At 41.1% G+C, this 16,448-nt stretch overlaps 1 protein-coding gene and 1 pseudogene across 3 annotated transcripts in view; one reads left to right on the plus strand and one right to left on the minus strand.

Annotated features, from left to right (window-relative positions):
- The window catches only part of LOC146871996 (uncharacterized), a 102,700-nt pseudogene extending 100,079 nt beyond the window's left edge, over positions 1 to 2,621 (minus strand).
- The window catches only part of LOC146871997 (uncharacterized), a 107,755-nt gene extending 94,184 nt beyond the window's left edge, over positions 1 to 13,571 (plus strand). For all 3 annotated transcript variants that reach the window (XM_085653098.1, XM_085653077.1, XM_085653087.1), the window contains one exon: positions 6,968 to 13,571. In XM_085653098.1, the coding sequence (XP_085509224.1) occupies positions 8,491 to 10,416 (1,926 nt within the window). In that variant the 5' untranslated portion in view covers positions 6,968 to 8,490 and the 3' untranslated portion in view covers positions 10,417 to 13,571. The remainder of the gene's footprint in view (positions 1 to 6,967) is intronic.
- Positions 13,572 to 16,448: the final 2,877 nt, after the last annotated feature.

Raw genomic sequence — 16,448 nt, forward strand, 5'->3', positions numbered from 1 at the left:
AACGGCCAGAGCTGCCAACTTTGCAGCTGGGGAACCAGATTTGGGTCTTGCCGTTGGCTCAGCGTCTTGTGATTCTGGGCAAATCACATAATCTCCCCATGCCTACCGAAACAAATGAATGTGTCCTTGTGTAACGTAACTGGTGGTCATGTTAAGTGCTCCAAGAACTTTGGGTCGAGTTCGCACTATATAAAACTGCAAAAAAAAAAAAAAAGAAGACTTACAATGGGTGAGGGCTGAAAGTGAAAATAGGTACAGTTGACTTTTAAATACATAAATTATAGAGGTACAATGCCACCTTGTCTGCTGTAGAGATAGTGGGTCAATGATCAACAACCAGTGGTTCACCTCTGCTGTGTTTTCTTAAACCTCAATATAGTTACTGTTCGTCATGTTTTTGTCTACGATCTCAAAGTCAATGTATGTTTTTCTTTTATCTCCATCATATGTTGTAGAGTATACTGAAGAGTATAATGGGGAGGTCTGACCCAGCGTGGGATTGCTTGATCTAACCTAGACGTCACCAGTTAATGTCTGTACCTTCCTCTTACAGGTTACCGGTTATAGAGATTCATTGGGGTATGGAAAGAGAGGTCACAGTATTAACATGAGCTGTAACTGAGCTCACTCAAGGCCCAAAAAATCTGACCCACAAAGCTAAACTGGATTCAAAAAGGAATCCTTGGTTCACGCTTGACATAAGCAGTATGGAACTATATGTATTATACGTGCAGCAACTAACCAAAAAAATGTGCAACCAAGAAATGAAGAAGTTAAAAGATTTAAGACAAGTAAATAAACACAATTTCACAAAATAAAGAAAATTAGATAAATAAATGCAAATAAGTTGAAATATTCCAAATTATCTTCCATGCAGTTGACAAGGGCACCTTCTGCAGTCAACCCTAAGAGTGAGTTATGTTAAGAGCATTTGTAGGGCGCACAAGTAAATGTCACACATTCCAAATATGTCCTGCTAGGAAAAACATGTAATCTGTAATTACAGGCTATCTTTTCATAGCAGGTAGTAATATATTCATTTACTAATTCTCCCCACAATTAAAATTATACTCTGTACAACCTTGTGTCTCAAGTCAACTATTGTGGAGCAAGATTAATGCACTAATTACCAATGCTAATCCACCACCCTCCAGACTGAAGGGACAGGGCATATGGAGAGTGGTAACTGCAGCATTCGCTCTCACCCCAGGGAAAGTAAAAGGGTTAGAGAGAAGAGAGAGAAAAACATTGGAGTTGGTTCCACCAGTCTGGTCTTTGTCAAGGTCTCACTCATATGAAGACCAGGATATCTGCAGGAGTAACTCTTATGTATCCACTAGATTGTATCTAGAGTGGATAAAGATATTGTGCATTGTGTGCAACCCCACAGCGGAATCGGTGATGGGATTTGATGCGATTTGGTCTTTTCTCTTACAGTTTGCGAGGAAGGGAACCCCCAACATCCTCGCTGATTACCAAGTGCTACAGCCCACTAGAGCTCCAGAAATCAGACGAATTTATTTTTACTGGAATTCTTCTTGTTAAGTAGTGTCTTGTCTTCGAGTCACGAAGCTAAGCGAGTTTCTGGGTGTTGGGCGTGGTATTTATAGCACCGCGCCCAAGATGGCGCCAAGACTTTGGGATGTGAGTTCCTGCGAGAGTTCGAGTGGGAATTTCTTTTTGCCAAATCCCATGAGACTTCCTACCCCAAGAGCTTCCAGGCACTCCAGCAAAGGCCAAGCAACAGCCTTTTCAAGAGGGTGTACAACGGAGGGGTCAGTACAGGAGTTTGCCTCCAGTACTTACATAGGGCAAAATTAAGAACCGCATTATGTAGGGTCTGCAGAGGTGCATACTCAGGTACAAATTATGAAGTACTGGAGAGAGTGAAAAGTTACAGGGAGTGTCAGGGTGTGTGTGGACGAGTGGGTGCAGACATATGTGGGGGAAATGGGTGCAGTGTATGTGTAGAATGAGCGGAAGCACGCGTGACTGCAGGGAATGGTGTATTAATTCACATCAAATCGCCACCCTCAAGGGCTTTACTAAGACTTCTCACGAATGCGACTCTTAAATAAAGCACAGAAACACATTAAGATATTGCTGAAAATATTTTATCTGTTCATAAATTATCCTATAACAAATGCACCCCTACCTGATGCTCCAATAGGGGGGCAGTTGACGACCCTGGAGAGTTCCAAGAACCCTCCCTAGACAAGGCAGCACCTGCAGTTAATGCACGTGGAGAACACCAACAGATTTGGAGAAATAAACAGTTAAATCGTAATACAAGAGAATCTCGAACTGCACAGCAAAAAAATGAAAGGAACTTGGAAGGGGAGAGAAAAACATAACAAATGGGAAAGGGGGTGCTAATAAGCTAGTCAGCAACGGGGAGCCCTGCAACGAACGAAGTTACGAAGCAACGTCTTCTCTGCAAGACTCCACTTACCGTAACACATACGTGCTGACCCTGCTCCTCCTGTTCTCCTACTGGGATGCCACCCACCTTTGACCTGACCTCTCAGCCTGTTCTGCCACCCCAATTTCCTCAGTCCAGTCTCCACCTTCTCCATTCTGGAATGCATTTCCCTGCAGTCTTCTGTTGTTCTCTTATCCATGTCTTTTTCCCAGCCTTAGTCTCACGTGTCTGACACTAAGCAGCTCTGTCTTATGAGACTGACAGGTCTAGCTAATTTGATACAAAAATGGTTGTCCAGTTAGCATGGGGACAAACCTGTTTAGTACTTCACATCCGCTGCTCATGTCAAGTGCAAAATAAGGAAGGTAACATAGTAAGAGGGTTGATTTGACTGCACCAACCCCTTCATTGTTTTGACTTTTCATATTTTTTAACCTACTCTGTGGTCACAAAACAGTGGGGAGGGAAACATCGTTAACATCGCAGTCAGTACACCGCGATGCTGTTACATCGCGGTCGTTATAACGAACGCGATGTAACCACGCAATGCCATTACAACGCAAGTCTTTACATCGACTTGCGCTAGATGGCGTGCTAACATTACAAATAGTGTAGTTTACTATCCCAACACCTTCCCTACTGTTAAGTGGACTGGAGTTGGGATAGTAAATTACGCTTTTCTAATGTTAGCACGCCAACTAGCGCAAGTCGATGTAAAGACATGCGTTGTAATGGCATAGCGTAGTAACATCGCAGTCGTTGTAACGATTGCGATGTAACTGCACGCGTTGTAATGACTCGCGTTGTTACGTCATACATCCAGTGGGGAAGGAGTGAACTTAAACGTAAGTTTAGATGTTAGCAAAATAGCCCTGCACACTAGAAAATTGGATGTATTCAAGCATATATGTCAGAAAGGTTGGTGAAACCTTTCTGAACCAGATGACCGCATGGAGACGGGCATGACATTCGCCGATATACTGTTTCAATTCCTGAGTTTCTGAATCGATATAACATATATGCTTTATTACATACAATCTTTAAATCTATTGGTTTCAGTTCACTGGTAACAACTACATGAACTAATATTGTTTACTATTTAAGCCCTGAAGACGTCCGATTGAGAACGAAACGTGTTTGCGGTTTTCAATTTTAAAGAACATGAATAAAGAATAACTTTTAACATCGCAAGATCTAATCGACTTTTTTCATTTGGGAAAACAACTGTTTACTGTAAATCATTTGCACTGTGGATATGGTCCAATTAATGACATGTACATGTACTTGAACCTTTGGAATTGTGCAGGGCTATTTTTCTTATGTTGTTTTAGAGTGATAAAGGAATTAATTTTTTCTTGCTTCTCTATTTTGGGACCTGGGGGATTGTGTCCTAAGCCCATTTGCACCTTATCTTGATGAATATTACTACTTGGGATGTTAGGACTGGTGCAGACTGGCTGAAGACGGCTGAAATGCCAGAAACCGGTCCTAGGAAGCTTGATTCCGGTCCAGGGAAGACATGGCTTGGCAGTTCGGGCTGGACTGTTCCCATGAGGCACAGGGTCAGACTGATTTGCATATGGCCATGTCTGAACTGGGGTGGCAGAATGGGCTAAAGAACGGTGGTGGATTAAACCCAGATCAGTTGACTGGGGGGTGAGTGCTTGCAATGTTCAACACTCCGTCCATCATTTCCTTTGGTTTTGCACTAATGCTTTGATCCCCATCTTTGTGTACTATATAAGTTTAGATGTTGCCTTGAACACAGACCTGAGTCTAGAATACTTACTTTAATAAGTTATGTCTATTCAAATATAACCAAGGCTTTCCACTACTCGTTCTTGTGAGAAGTAGGATTCGATGAGAGGGCCTTACTTCTGCTCGATCTTTGGTTCTGGCACTCAAACACTGTTCAATTAATTGTTATTGTTGATTGAGTATTTTGCATGTAAAACATTGCAAAAGTTATGCAAAAATTATTATGGGATACTGAATGGAGAGGCAGAGGGCAGGGGCGGACCGACTCTGGTGCCTTATTGTGTTGAAGGGACTGATGGCGTGGATCCAGGTCTGGCCCAGGGTATTTTTTTAACTATACATTGGAGACAAATATTCTCTGTGGGAACACTTTTGATGGAAGCTGTAGCAAAAACTTTGATAAGGCTCTGGGGACGCCGAAAACGCTGATTTCTACCTGCCGTGAGGGGAACAGCCACTTGAACTACCTCTCCCAGCAACCCCTGCCTTGTTGCCCAGACTGACGCGTTATAATCGCTGCAAGCATCCCACTGTGTGGGACACCGAAAACGCTGATTTCTTCTCGGGCAGCAGTCCAGGAGGCCTTTTTGCCACATCATCGCCGCCGTGAGGGGAACGGCTGACACTGCAGGAGCACGCCACTACCTACTGTGAGGGGAACTGCCGTTTGAACTTCCTCTCCCAGCAACCCCTGCCTTGTTGCCCGGACTGACGCTGTGCAGCTCGCCTGGAGGTGCGTTATAATCGCAGCAAGTATCCCGCTGTGTGGGACGCGCGCGGGACATGGCGGGCCCGTCCTTGCCTGTCATTGGCAGGAAGAGGCAGGGCTGGGTTACCCCCTTGAGTTTGCTGTGGATCAAGCAAGGTACTGTTCATCCTGGGCTCCCTCATATGACGTTAACTGCTAACATTTGTCCATGTAATAACTTCTGCCTGCCTACTTTGACGGTGCTTGACTCCCCTGTGCCTCAGGGAATTATACTGCACCCTTGTTTTTTTTTTCTCTTTCTTGTCTCACTGGTCTGTATCACTGTTCAGTTTATCACTTGCAGAGAGTTAGAGAGTTGCATGATTATTTATTGTCTGACCAAATTGAAGTGCGGGCAATTCCTGCTTTATTTTAAAATTACGATTTATATTCTTTTTTGGAACGGCTCGGGGTTCTTTACCGCCTAGACACGAACATTAGAACTTATTCATGCTTATAATTTTATCATTTACAAATGGCGACTGTGTGTTCTCAACTCAATGAAGACCAGCATTCATGGTCTCTGCTCATTTTCATTGGCTTAAGAGATCACTAGGGGGTGGAGTTCCGTATACTTAAACATCATGGCGGTTCTCTTGAATTTCAACGTGGAACACGCCGTTTGACTAGGAACCCTACGTAGGCGATTGCCGGTAAGACTACATTTTACGTTTGTTATATAGAGAGAGGGTCCGTGGTGGTTTTGTAAATTTCATGTCTGTGGGGGTGTTTCGCTAACATAGCCCTTGGTTCAGGTTTATACATTGCCATGATATTTCCTGTTGGGGGTCTACCACTCGTGCGACGGCAGTTTGTACTTTTTATTTAGCTATGTGTCTGCGTCTTTGCAATACAACACGTACAGATTATCCTCGTCGTTTTTTTGAACTGGGGGCTCTATACTCATTTTTGAAAATTACTTTGGTCAGGCCATATGTACGCTATTGATTTGCTGTCCCTTCTGGTTTCATCATACGGTTATACTTTGTCATACTGGGGGCTCAATACTGACTCTCGCAAAATTACTATGGTCAGGCCATATGTACGCTACTGATTTTTTGTCCCTTCTGGTTTCATCATATGGTTACACTTTGTCATACTTTGGTTGGGAGCACATCGGTTTTGTTGGATTTAGTCTTCCAATCCATGTAGACTTTATAGGGATGATGATTGCTGGATGTTTTTCATTTATTGCTTTCGAGTTTTAACACGATATCGGCCACCCTTTGACTACAATAGTGAACCATGGTTCCTTTAAGTACATCACATACCCAGCCTTGTTTTTCTTCTCACCAGTGATTTATCATATGTTATGTTATATTCAATCTGTGGTATAACATACAGTGTACGCTATTAGAACGAGTTACATTTGTAGGTTATGGTTTTAGTACCTCAGTTGAGATCACAATGCCATATATTCTGACTTCGGACATTGCATTTGTTTACAGAAATCCGAAGTATATGTGAATTACACTATACTTCAAGACTTCAAGACTTGCTCTTTTCTTAAGAACATAATCATTGACTGAAGGTATGCGTTTTTCTCTCTTTTTTGCTCTCTTTTTCTGTTTTGGACCTGTTTTCATTCTACATCCTATTTTCCTTTATTAATTCAGTCCCTTTCATTTCTATACATTTTCCTTAAAATGTTTTTCTTCACATACAGTTCAATAAATTGTTCAGGTTCCTCCATTAGATGGAAGCAGATTAAATGATTGGGTTGGCAATCTCTACAAATTGGTCTCTGCTAGCCCAACATTTGTCTGTATATATGTGCTAGGCGGACACAATTTTTACAATTTAGCAGTTGTCAGCTAAACATATGTCTCCTAAATATGTACATAGTGTAAATATTCAAAAAAATATTTTTTGCATGTTTAAAAACATGTCATTTTAAAGGGTCACTTTTTCATGTTGTCTAATAATTGTCTTCAGAATTGTCATATTGTTTGGTCATATTTGTGTGTGGTTTTAGTCCTGTGCTTTATGATTTATATGTAATATATATGTAATATATATGTTGTCTTATCATGTTACAGCCCTGATGAAGTTCCCCTTGAGGGAATGAAACGCGTTGGCTGACCATCTTTTTACAACCCAAAATTATTTTGAATTAAAGAGGACATTAAGTTACAACGTCTGGCTTCTTGGACTATCTCATTCGTGCACCCCCACTTTCATTTTTGTTTAATGCATTATTGATCTGGAGCACAGTAGCGCCATTCAGCGGCTGGCGTATGGGGTTGATTGCACGATAATTACTACTATATATACCTTTTTTTGAGAACTGATGTGAGGTGCGGCAAGAAGGGCTCGCCGTTGCTGCAGTTGGAATATTGGTTTTTCTGGGTCAGCAAGCACTCGACATCATCTGTAACGAATAATGCCACGATTTGATGATAAAAGAGAAGAGATGGCACAGGACTTATTCGGAAGAAATACCAACCTGCCACAAACAGGACCCACTATACAAAATGCATTGGGACCACGTGCTTTGTTTGTTAAATTGGAACGTTTAAAAAAACAAGAACTATCAAGGTGGTGGGATGGGGTGACCCTCCAACAATATAGATAATAAGAAAGTGCCAAGAGGGTTACGTATTCTCATTTTCCCCATGTTTGAAGATCTTAGCGAGGAATTGTTGAATGAGTGGGAGGCAAACTTAGAAGGTGCCTCACTAATAATGATGCAGATCTTGATAAGACATGCTATAGAAAAAGGAGCAAAACTGTTGTCAGAGATCGAATGCATAGAAAAGGAAATTGAAACTTGTGGCAACAAGGAGCTAATTGATAAAAACTACAATATCCTTCAAAAAGTGATTGAGGGTCATCAAAATTACTTAAAAGCGAAAAAATTACGAAAGATCAATCGTGACGATAGGGACTACAGGGAGGGGAGGATCTATACATTTGCCAAAAATTTGACACAACTTTGGTGGCAGATGATAAAAAACGATCCAGAGAAGCTAGTGAGGAAACAAGATCCACGAGTAGTACCTCCATATCATCTATTGTGAGTACTTCATCGAACATTAACTCAAACGCACACCCTTTAGGGGCTGGAGCCACTACTTTTCAAAAAGAAGTGGCAAGATTGAAAATAAGTGGCAATCAAGCAAAAAAGATACAACAGCAAAAAAGACAAGAAGAGGGGGCAGGCGGGGACAAGGAAGGCGCACTAGAGGACCCACTAAGAAGGTCAGAGAGGGGAAAAGTCAAACAGAAACAGTAATAACTGAGATAACAATGAAGGAAATTGAGGGTGATGGGGATGATTCCAATCTAAGAGTGGTGAACTTATCCAGTAAAATATTGGACACTGATGAGACAAATTTGTTATGTAGAGGGCTGGGATTCTGCCCCACAGAGGGTGGTGATTTCACAAATGTGCATGTCGATCTTTTCAAGTTCAGTAGAATGTTGAAATTAAAAGATTTTTTCAAAGACAAAATGCCTCTGAATAAACTCTCTGATGAGACTATACAGACTGACCTTACGATAGCTGAAGTTAAGAATATTCAGTGCCTACTCTCACTAAAGTGATGGGGAAGAAGTGGGGATGCACACCATTTTAGATGACCTTGATATTAGTGAGAATGTTATGAAAGACAGTGGCTTACGCCCCAGGTCCAAATTTACCCCAATGGTATACCATGGCAATATTGACATCTTTACGGAGTGGGTAAGTGAGGGTCTATACCAACTGGAAAAACAAAGCAGGGGCTTGAACAATGCACAACATAATCTTACCTTTGGAGAAAGACGAGCACTTAAAAGGCTGAAAAATGATAATAACATCGTCATTAGGGAGTCTGATAAAGGCGGTAACGTCGTCGTCATGGACATGAAAGATTACAAAGGTGAAATAGAACGACAACTAAGCGACACTGATTGCTATGGCAGATTGGATCACAATCCTACACGTGATTTGATTATTGAAATTAACTCAAAACTAAGGGAATGGAGGGACATGGGTTTGATCAGTGAACAAGAATTTAGGTACCTTAAAGCAGAGAATCCCATATTTCCCTGTATTTACATTCTTCCCAAAGTGCACAAAAAAGGAAACTTCCCTCCAGGAAGACCCATCATCTCAGGTATTGGGTCTGTTACTGAGAAAATGTCTGAATTCATTGACCTTAAAATCAACAAACATGTCCTTGATCTCCCTTCCTATATCCAGGATAGCAAGGACATTCTAAACAAATTTCATGATTTCGAGTGGTCTGACGAACTTCTTTTTGTAACATTCGATGTCACTAGCCTATATACTTGTATCCAACATGAATATGGCCTCAAGGCTGCTGAATTCTACTTGGATAGAGATAAGGCTGATCAGTTGGACCAAAACCAGATGATTGTTGAAATGCTGAAATTGGTTCTCAATAGGAATTATTTCCTATATGATGACGTCTGGTACCATCAGAGGAGAGGTACGGCCATGGGATCCAGGTTTGCCCCCTCTTATGCCTGTCTCTTCATGGGATGGTATGAGAGGGGGCACGCATGGGGTAGATGTGCCTCCCCTTGGACTGATTTCATCGTGTTCTGGGGGAGGTATATCGATGATATTATCTGCCTATGGTCTGGTACTGTATCACAACTTCAGGACTACTTTGAGTATCTCAATTCTAATCCATTCAATGTTAAGCTCACAATGGAATTTAGCAAAGAAAAAATCAACTTTTTGGACCTCCAGTTTTACATAAAAGATGGGCACATTCAGAGTACTCTATATCGCAAAGAAACTGCATGTAATGCAGTCTTGCACCCAGAAAGTGCACATGCCAGCTCCACTATTAACAACATCCCATATGGGGAGATGGTACGTATTAGATGTAACTGCAGCGAGGAATCCAATTTTGATAAGAATCTCCAGCTAGTTAAGAAGAGGTTCCTAGCCAGGGGATATAAAAAAGAGACTGTGGAGAGGGCAGAAACCAGAGCACGCTCATTACCCAGAGAGACGACTTTAAAAACATGTAGCACTACCAGAACCAAGAAAAGTGACAATAACATTAGGTTTGTGACCCAGTACACCTCTCACAGCAGTGCTATTTTTAAATTGCTGAAAAGACATTGGAATCTCTTGTGCGAGATACCTGGTCTCCAAAAAGTAATTCACACCAATCCTTCAATCACATATAGGCGTGGGAAAACCCTAAGAAACGATCTATGCCCAAGTTATATTAAAAACTGTGAAAACAAGAAAACAACATGGTTACCAGCTAAACCAAAAGGTTTTTTCACTTGTACAATGTGTAACATCTGTGAACTAGGGATTAACAAAATTAAGAACTTTTCGTACAATGGCTCTAGAAACTACAACATCTATAATTTCATTAACTGTAATACCATTTTTGTTGTCTATGTTATTGGATGCCCGTGTGGTACCATATATGTAGGCAGTACCAAACGCAGCCTAAAAATCAGGATTCAGGAGCACGGAGGGCTATACTCAAACGTGACTCCAGATATCCTTTGACGGAACACTTCATCAAAAAACATGAGGGTCATGCTAATTTCTGGTTTCACGCCATTGATCATGTGGAAAATATAGAGAGAGGGGGTGACCGAGAACTCAGGCTCAGGCAATGTGAGGCAAAATGGATTTGCAGATTACGGAGCACTGTTGAAGGATTTAACAGTGACAATGAAATGCATTATTTTCTTGAAAACGATTAATGTAGGAATTTCCTTATCCTAAGATCTATATTTCATTATTGCATTTTGTATTTATGGCTGGACACACTGCATATGTATATTTTATATTTGGCGAAAATGCATAGTGATATATTTGAAAACAGGTGGCTATAATTATTAATTTTATTCCTTTCCCTTTATCTGCTTTTTATACTTTTCTATCATTATCATTTCTGCTCCTGTCTATTAGGTGTGATATATATAAAAATGTGTTTCCTTATTCCTTCGCAGAATACTACATTTGCAATTTCTGGGATGTTTAAATTTTGTTATTGAAACTTCACTCCAATATACTTAGAATAATTTACATGACATCATTATTTACAACACTTTTTATATTATTATATTACAATCAATTTTATCATGTAATAAGAATATGTCTCTCTATGTTATACTTCCTCATTTCCATTATGACACTTTCCGGTTTCCTTTTGAATAATCCGCTCGCTTGCAGGCAGAGCACTTTATTTTTAGTAAGTATTAATGATGTGATATGTCACTAACTTACAAATTGAGCCAAATTTATAGCTGTACGATCGGCTAATAGTTGCACGTATTGATATATATGGATACACGCATGTCTAATTGCCTGTTCTTAGGTGGCATCTGATCAACACCATCTGCGGTTTTGATTCACATCTCCACCTTCGTGGCCACCAGCTGCTTAACGATGGTGATTGAGGTGTACATAATATGTACATGACTAGATGTCTTCAGGTGTGGTTGTGATTCAGAGACGCTTGGGACTTGTACCTGTTCAAAGTGGCCTGTTTACCAAACTCCTTATTTTTTGTGGTTTTCTTACTTTTTTCAAATATACAATTATACTTTATTTATGATTTAACTGTATGTTTACATATGGCGACTAAGTGACCAAAAAATAATGAAGACCTTTACATATGGCGACTGATTGACCAAAACATAATGAAGACCTTTACATATGGTCTTTATCCACTTTCATTGGCTCAAGAGCTTACAAAGGGGTGGAGTTCCGTATATCCATATATCATGCCTTTTCCTTGAATTTCATCATGGAATTCGCCGCTTTTTCACGAACCCCGTTTAGGTTATTGCCGATATGGATATATTCCACGTTGTACACACTGAGAGAGGGTTTGTGGGGGGTTGCATACCCACAAACGTGAAACGCTGTTACTCTCTCGCAGATTCCTGCTTTATTTTAAAATTACGATTTATATTCTTTTTTGGAACGGCTCGGGGTTCTTTACCGCCTAGACACGAACATTAGAACTTATTCATGCTTATAATTTTATTGTTTACAATAGGCGACTGTGTGTTCTCAACTCAATGAAGACCAGCATTCATGGTCTCTGCTCATTTTCATTGGCTTAAGAGATCACTAGGGGGTGGAGTTCCGTATACTTAAACATCATGGCGGTTCGCTTGAATTTCAACGTGGAACACGCCGTTTGACTAGGAACCCTACGTAGGCGATTGCCGGTAAGACTACATTTTACGTTTGTTATATAGAGAGAGGGTCCGTGGTGGTTTTGTAAATTTCATGTCTGTGGGGGTGTTTTGCTAACATAGCCCTTGGTTCAGGTTTATACATTGCCATGATATTTCCTGTTGGGGGTCTACTACTCGTGCGACGGCAGTTTGTACTTTTTATTTAGTTATGTGTCTGTGTCTTTGCAATACAACACGTACAGATTAACCTCGTCGTTTTTTTTAACTGGGGGCTCTATACTCATTCTTGAAAATTACTTTGGTCAGGCCATATGTACGCTATTGATTTGCTGTCCCTTCCGGTTTCATCATACGGTTATACTTTGTCATACTGGGGGCTCAATACTGACTCTCGCAAAATTACTATGGTTAGGCCATATGTACGCTACTGATTTTTTGTCCCTTCCGGTTTCATCATATGGTTACACTTTGTCATACTTTGGTTGGGAGCACATCGGTTTTGTTGAATTTAGTCTTCCAATCCATGTAGACTTTATAGGGATGATGATTGCTGGATGTTTTTCATTTATTGCTTTCGAGTTTTAACACGATATCGGCCAGCCTTTGACTACAATAGTGAACCATGGTTCCTTTAAGTACATCACATACCCAGCCTTGTTTTTCTTCTCACCAGTGATTTATCATATGTTATGTTATATTCAATCTGTGGTACAACATACAGTGTACGCTATTAGAACGAGTTACATTTGTAGGTTATGGTTTTAGTACCTCAGTTGAGATCACAATGCCATATATTCTGACTTCGGACATTGCATTTGTTTACAGAAATCTGAAGTATATGTGAATTACACTATACTTCAAGACTTCAAGACTTGCTCTTTTCTTAAGAACATAATCATTGACTGAAGGTATGCGTTTTTCTCTCTTTTTTTCTCTCTTTTTCTGTTTTGGACCTGTTTTCATTATACATCCTATTTTCCTTTATTAATTCAGTCCCTTTCATTTCTATACATTTTCCTTAAAATGTTTTTTCTTCACATACAGTTCAATAAATTGTTCAGGTTCCTCCATTAGATGGAAGCAGATTAAATGATTGGGTTGGCAATCTCTACAAATTGGTCTCTGCTAGCCCAACATTTGTCTGTATATATGTGCTAGGCGGACACAATTTTTACAATTTAGCAGTTGTCAGCTAAACATATGTCTCCTAAATATGTACATAGTGTAAATATTCAAAAGAATATTTTTTGCATGTTTAAAAACATGTCATTTTAAAGGGTCACTTTTTCATGTTGTCTAATAATTGTCTTCAGAATTGTCATATTGTTTGGTCATATTTGTGTGTGGTTTTAGTCCTGTGCTTTATGATTTATATGTAATATATATGTAATATATATGTTGTCTTATCATGTTACAGCCCTGATGAAGTTCCCCTTGAGGGAATGAAACGCGTTGGCTGACCATCTTTTTACAACCCAAAATTATTTTGAATTAAAGAGGACATTAAGTTACAACGTCTGGCTTCTTGGACTATCTCATTCGTGCACCCCCACTTTCATTTTTGTTTAATGCAATTTTTAGTATTGTTAGCAGTGTTATCTGGTCAATTAAGATGGGGAAGCGCAAAACCATGGAAGGAACTGGGGGATGTGCGGCAGGCAGGTCAACAAAAGGGAAAAGGGCTAGAAAGTCCATCAAACATCCGGGTAGCAACTGTGTACTCGATAGGATAGATACCCTAATAAACGAGTGCGAAGAAATTTTGGAGTGTAATCAACTGATACCTCCAACTGATGAGGGCCTGGTTGAGATCCCTTCCCCATGTCATAGTCCAAGAACAGCCTGCCCCCCGGTATCCCAATGATGTTCCAAAAACCATCTTCTAAAAAGACGTCCACCAAATCCAACAAGTTAACTCTTCCCGCCAAAGGTTTAGTTCGATCCCCTATCACCCCCCCTGCCAACATTAGCACTAACATATCTAAAGAGGCCCACACACATGAACCAACTATTCTTTGCTCAAATAGATTTCTACCTCTCCAGGCAATAGGGGATGAACATAGCGGCAACCCCCAGTCATTGGTGCATGGCATGGCTGATGTCATTGAGGTGCATAATATAGCAAGCCAGACCGAGCCCATGGACACTTCTCCTGACATCAACATACTAAGAAAAGAGATTGGCACATTGAAAATGAAGATAGAGGAACTAGTTACATCTATAACAAAGAAGAAGGACGAGCCTTACAAAGATAATGTCACCATTGTTCAATACCACTGCCCACAGCCTATCTATTGTGGACCTAAACAATTTAGCCCCATTAACGTCTAACACAAAAAGCTTTACCTCTGATCCAAATGCTCACCAATCAGCCTCCTCTGCTCCTTTGACTCTCAAACAAGCTTCCAACGAACCACCAAACAAGGGCATAAATAGGCCTATTAGTTCTATACAAGATAGGGTCAAGAGGCTGGCAACTCCGCAGCTCCTGCAGGCCCTCGCATCAAAACATTACACACAGCCACAACAGGCCCAATCACCTCCTCAACATCTTATTTATGGCAATCGAGACCCTCAGATCTCCCCAACTGTCGACATCATTAGTAATGGACATCAACCAAGAAAAATGTATATGACCAATGTCCCAAGCTTAAAAACCACCACCAAAAACACTTTCGAGAGCGAAGAATCCTTAACTAATAAAGTAATCCACTGGATCTGCCACACTATGGGTTGTCAATCGGTGATTAGAGATGATATCCTTAAAGTGCGCCATTGCTCCTCACCCTTCACCCAACTGGATGACATTGAGATCACCCTTAAGGACTCGGAAATTGCAGGGAATCTCCTGGCGTTGGAGTTTCGTACTTGCCCTCTGGATGGCTCTTCCATCCAATTTAGACATCAGCCCCTGGACAAACAAGGTAGCTTACAGCGCGCGCAGGCAATAATACACTTAGCGGGCACCTCTTCCTCTGATCCCTCTAAATTGCCCAAATCACTCTATGCAAAGCCCTCAATGTCTAGCAGGCACAAGTAGGGCAAAAATCCATCTAAACAAAGAGCTAGCCACAGATTTACACCCACCTACAGATCTACTAGCTCCAGTTCCTTTGCAAGGAAATATCATCTTCTCCCCGCAATGTATAGCTCATACACCAAACCACCAGCTAAAAATTGTGTCCTGGAATGTGGCGAATTGAATAGCAAACTCCCTCTTCCTCATGGGAACGATTTTGTAGGGAACTTCAACATTTGTATTTTCCAGGAGACGTGAAGTTTGGTCCCCTTATATAAATCTGGTTACATGTGTCATTTTATTCCTGCTACATCTGTTGGGAGAGGTCACCCTTCAGGAGGCCTGACTGTTTGGACGAGTATCACCCTTGACTGTCGAATCATCCCTCAGTCAATCCCCTAGCCTAGATATCCTGTGGCTGAGTATTAGGGGCCCCAGGGGCAGCGGCCAAATTGAGCTTTTTAATATTTACGCAAGAGGGACAAAGTGTGGCAGGCCCTCGAATATAATCTCGGCACTAGAGGAATGCCTAGATAAATGCCCACCACATGCAAGAACAATAGTAGCAGGCGATTTTAATTGCACTTACGAACCCTTGGCTAATGAGGAAATGTTGGAAATTGAACCCCAAGATGTTAGGTGGGCAGTACCCCAACTTGATCTTCCCCCAATTAAAAGATGGACCCAGCAGGTTCTTCAACTGAATTCTATTACCATTGACTACGGCCTAAGAGCCACTAATGGCAGGTCACCTTCTGACAAGCAAGAGGCCAATACTTATAACAGAGCTAGTTGCCCATCCCGGATTGACTACATCCTCCTTGACGTTAGATTATGGGGACACCTAATTGATATGCTAGTGGGCACAACTACTGAAAGTGACCACAATCCATTGTGCTTAACTACAAAGCCGCTATGGGAAGCATACCCTCCCCAACAGAATATCCAACCTCAGGCAGTTACTAGAGAGGTAGTGCAATCAAATTGCAAAAGGACCCTGAAGTGGAAAAGGGTAGTATTAAATGAGGGTAAGATCGATGGCATCAGACAAGAGCTAGCACTTGGCATGGCTGAGCTTCAAGTAGCGGCACACAGTGCAACTAGATCATCGGATGTCCCTAGGGCCCACGAGCGCACATTCAATCGAATCATTGCACTCTTTTTAACTCCAACCCAAAAGGAAAAACCCAGCGACTCCACTAAGGACCCATACTCTTGGTTTAACAAAGATTGTAGGGAAAACAGGTCAGCTCTAATTAAGGCAATCAAGGGGAATGACAAAACACGAATAAAAATCGCAAGAAGTTCTTACAAAGTGGCCCAAAGAGAGGCAAAGGCATCCTGGAACGAATTGAGATGGGAAC

This window comes from Triturus cristatus, chromosome 1_1, assembly GCF_964204655.1.
Source record: "Triturus cristatus chromosome 1_1, aTriCri1.1, whole genome shotgun sequence".
Taxonomy (NCBI): Eukaryota; Metazoa; Chordata; class Amphibia; order Caudata; family Salamandridae; genus Triturus; species Triturus cristatus.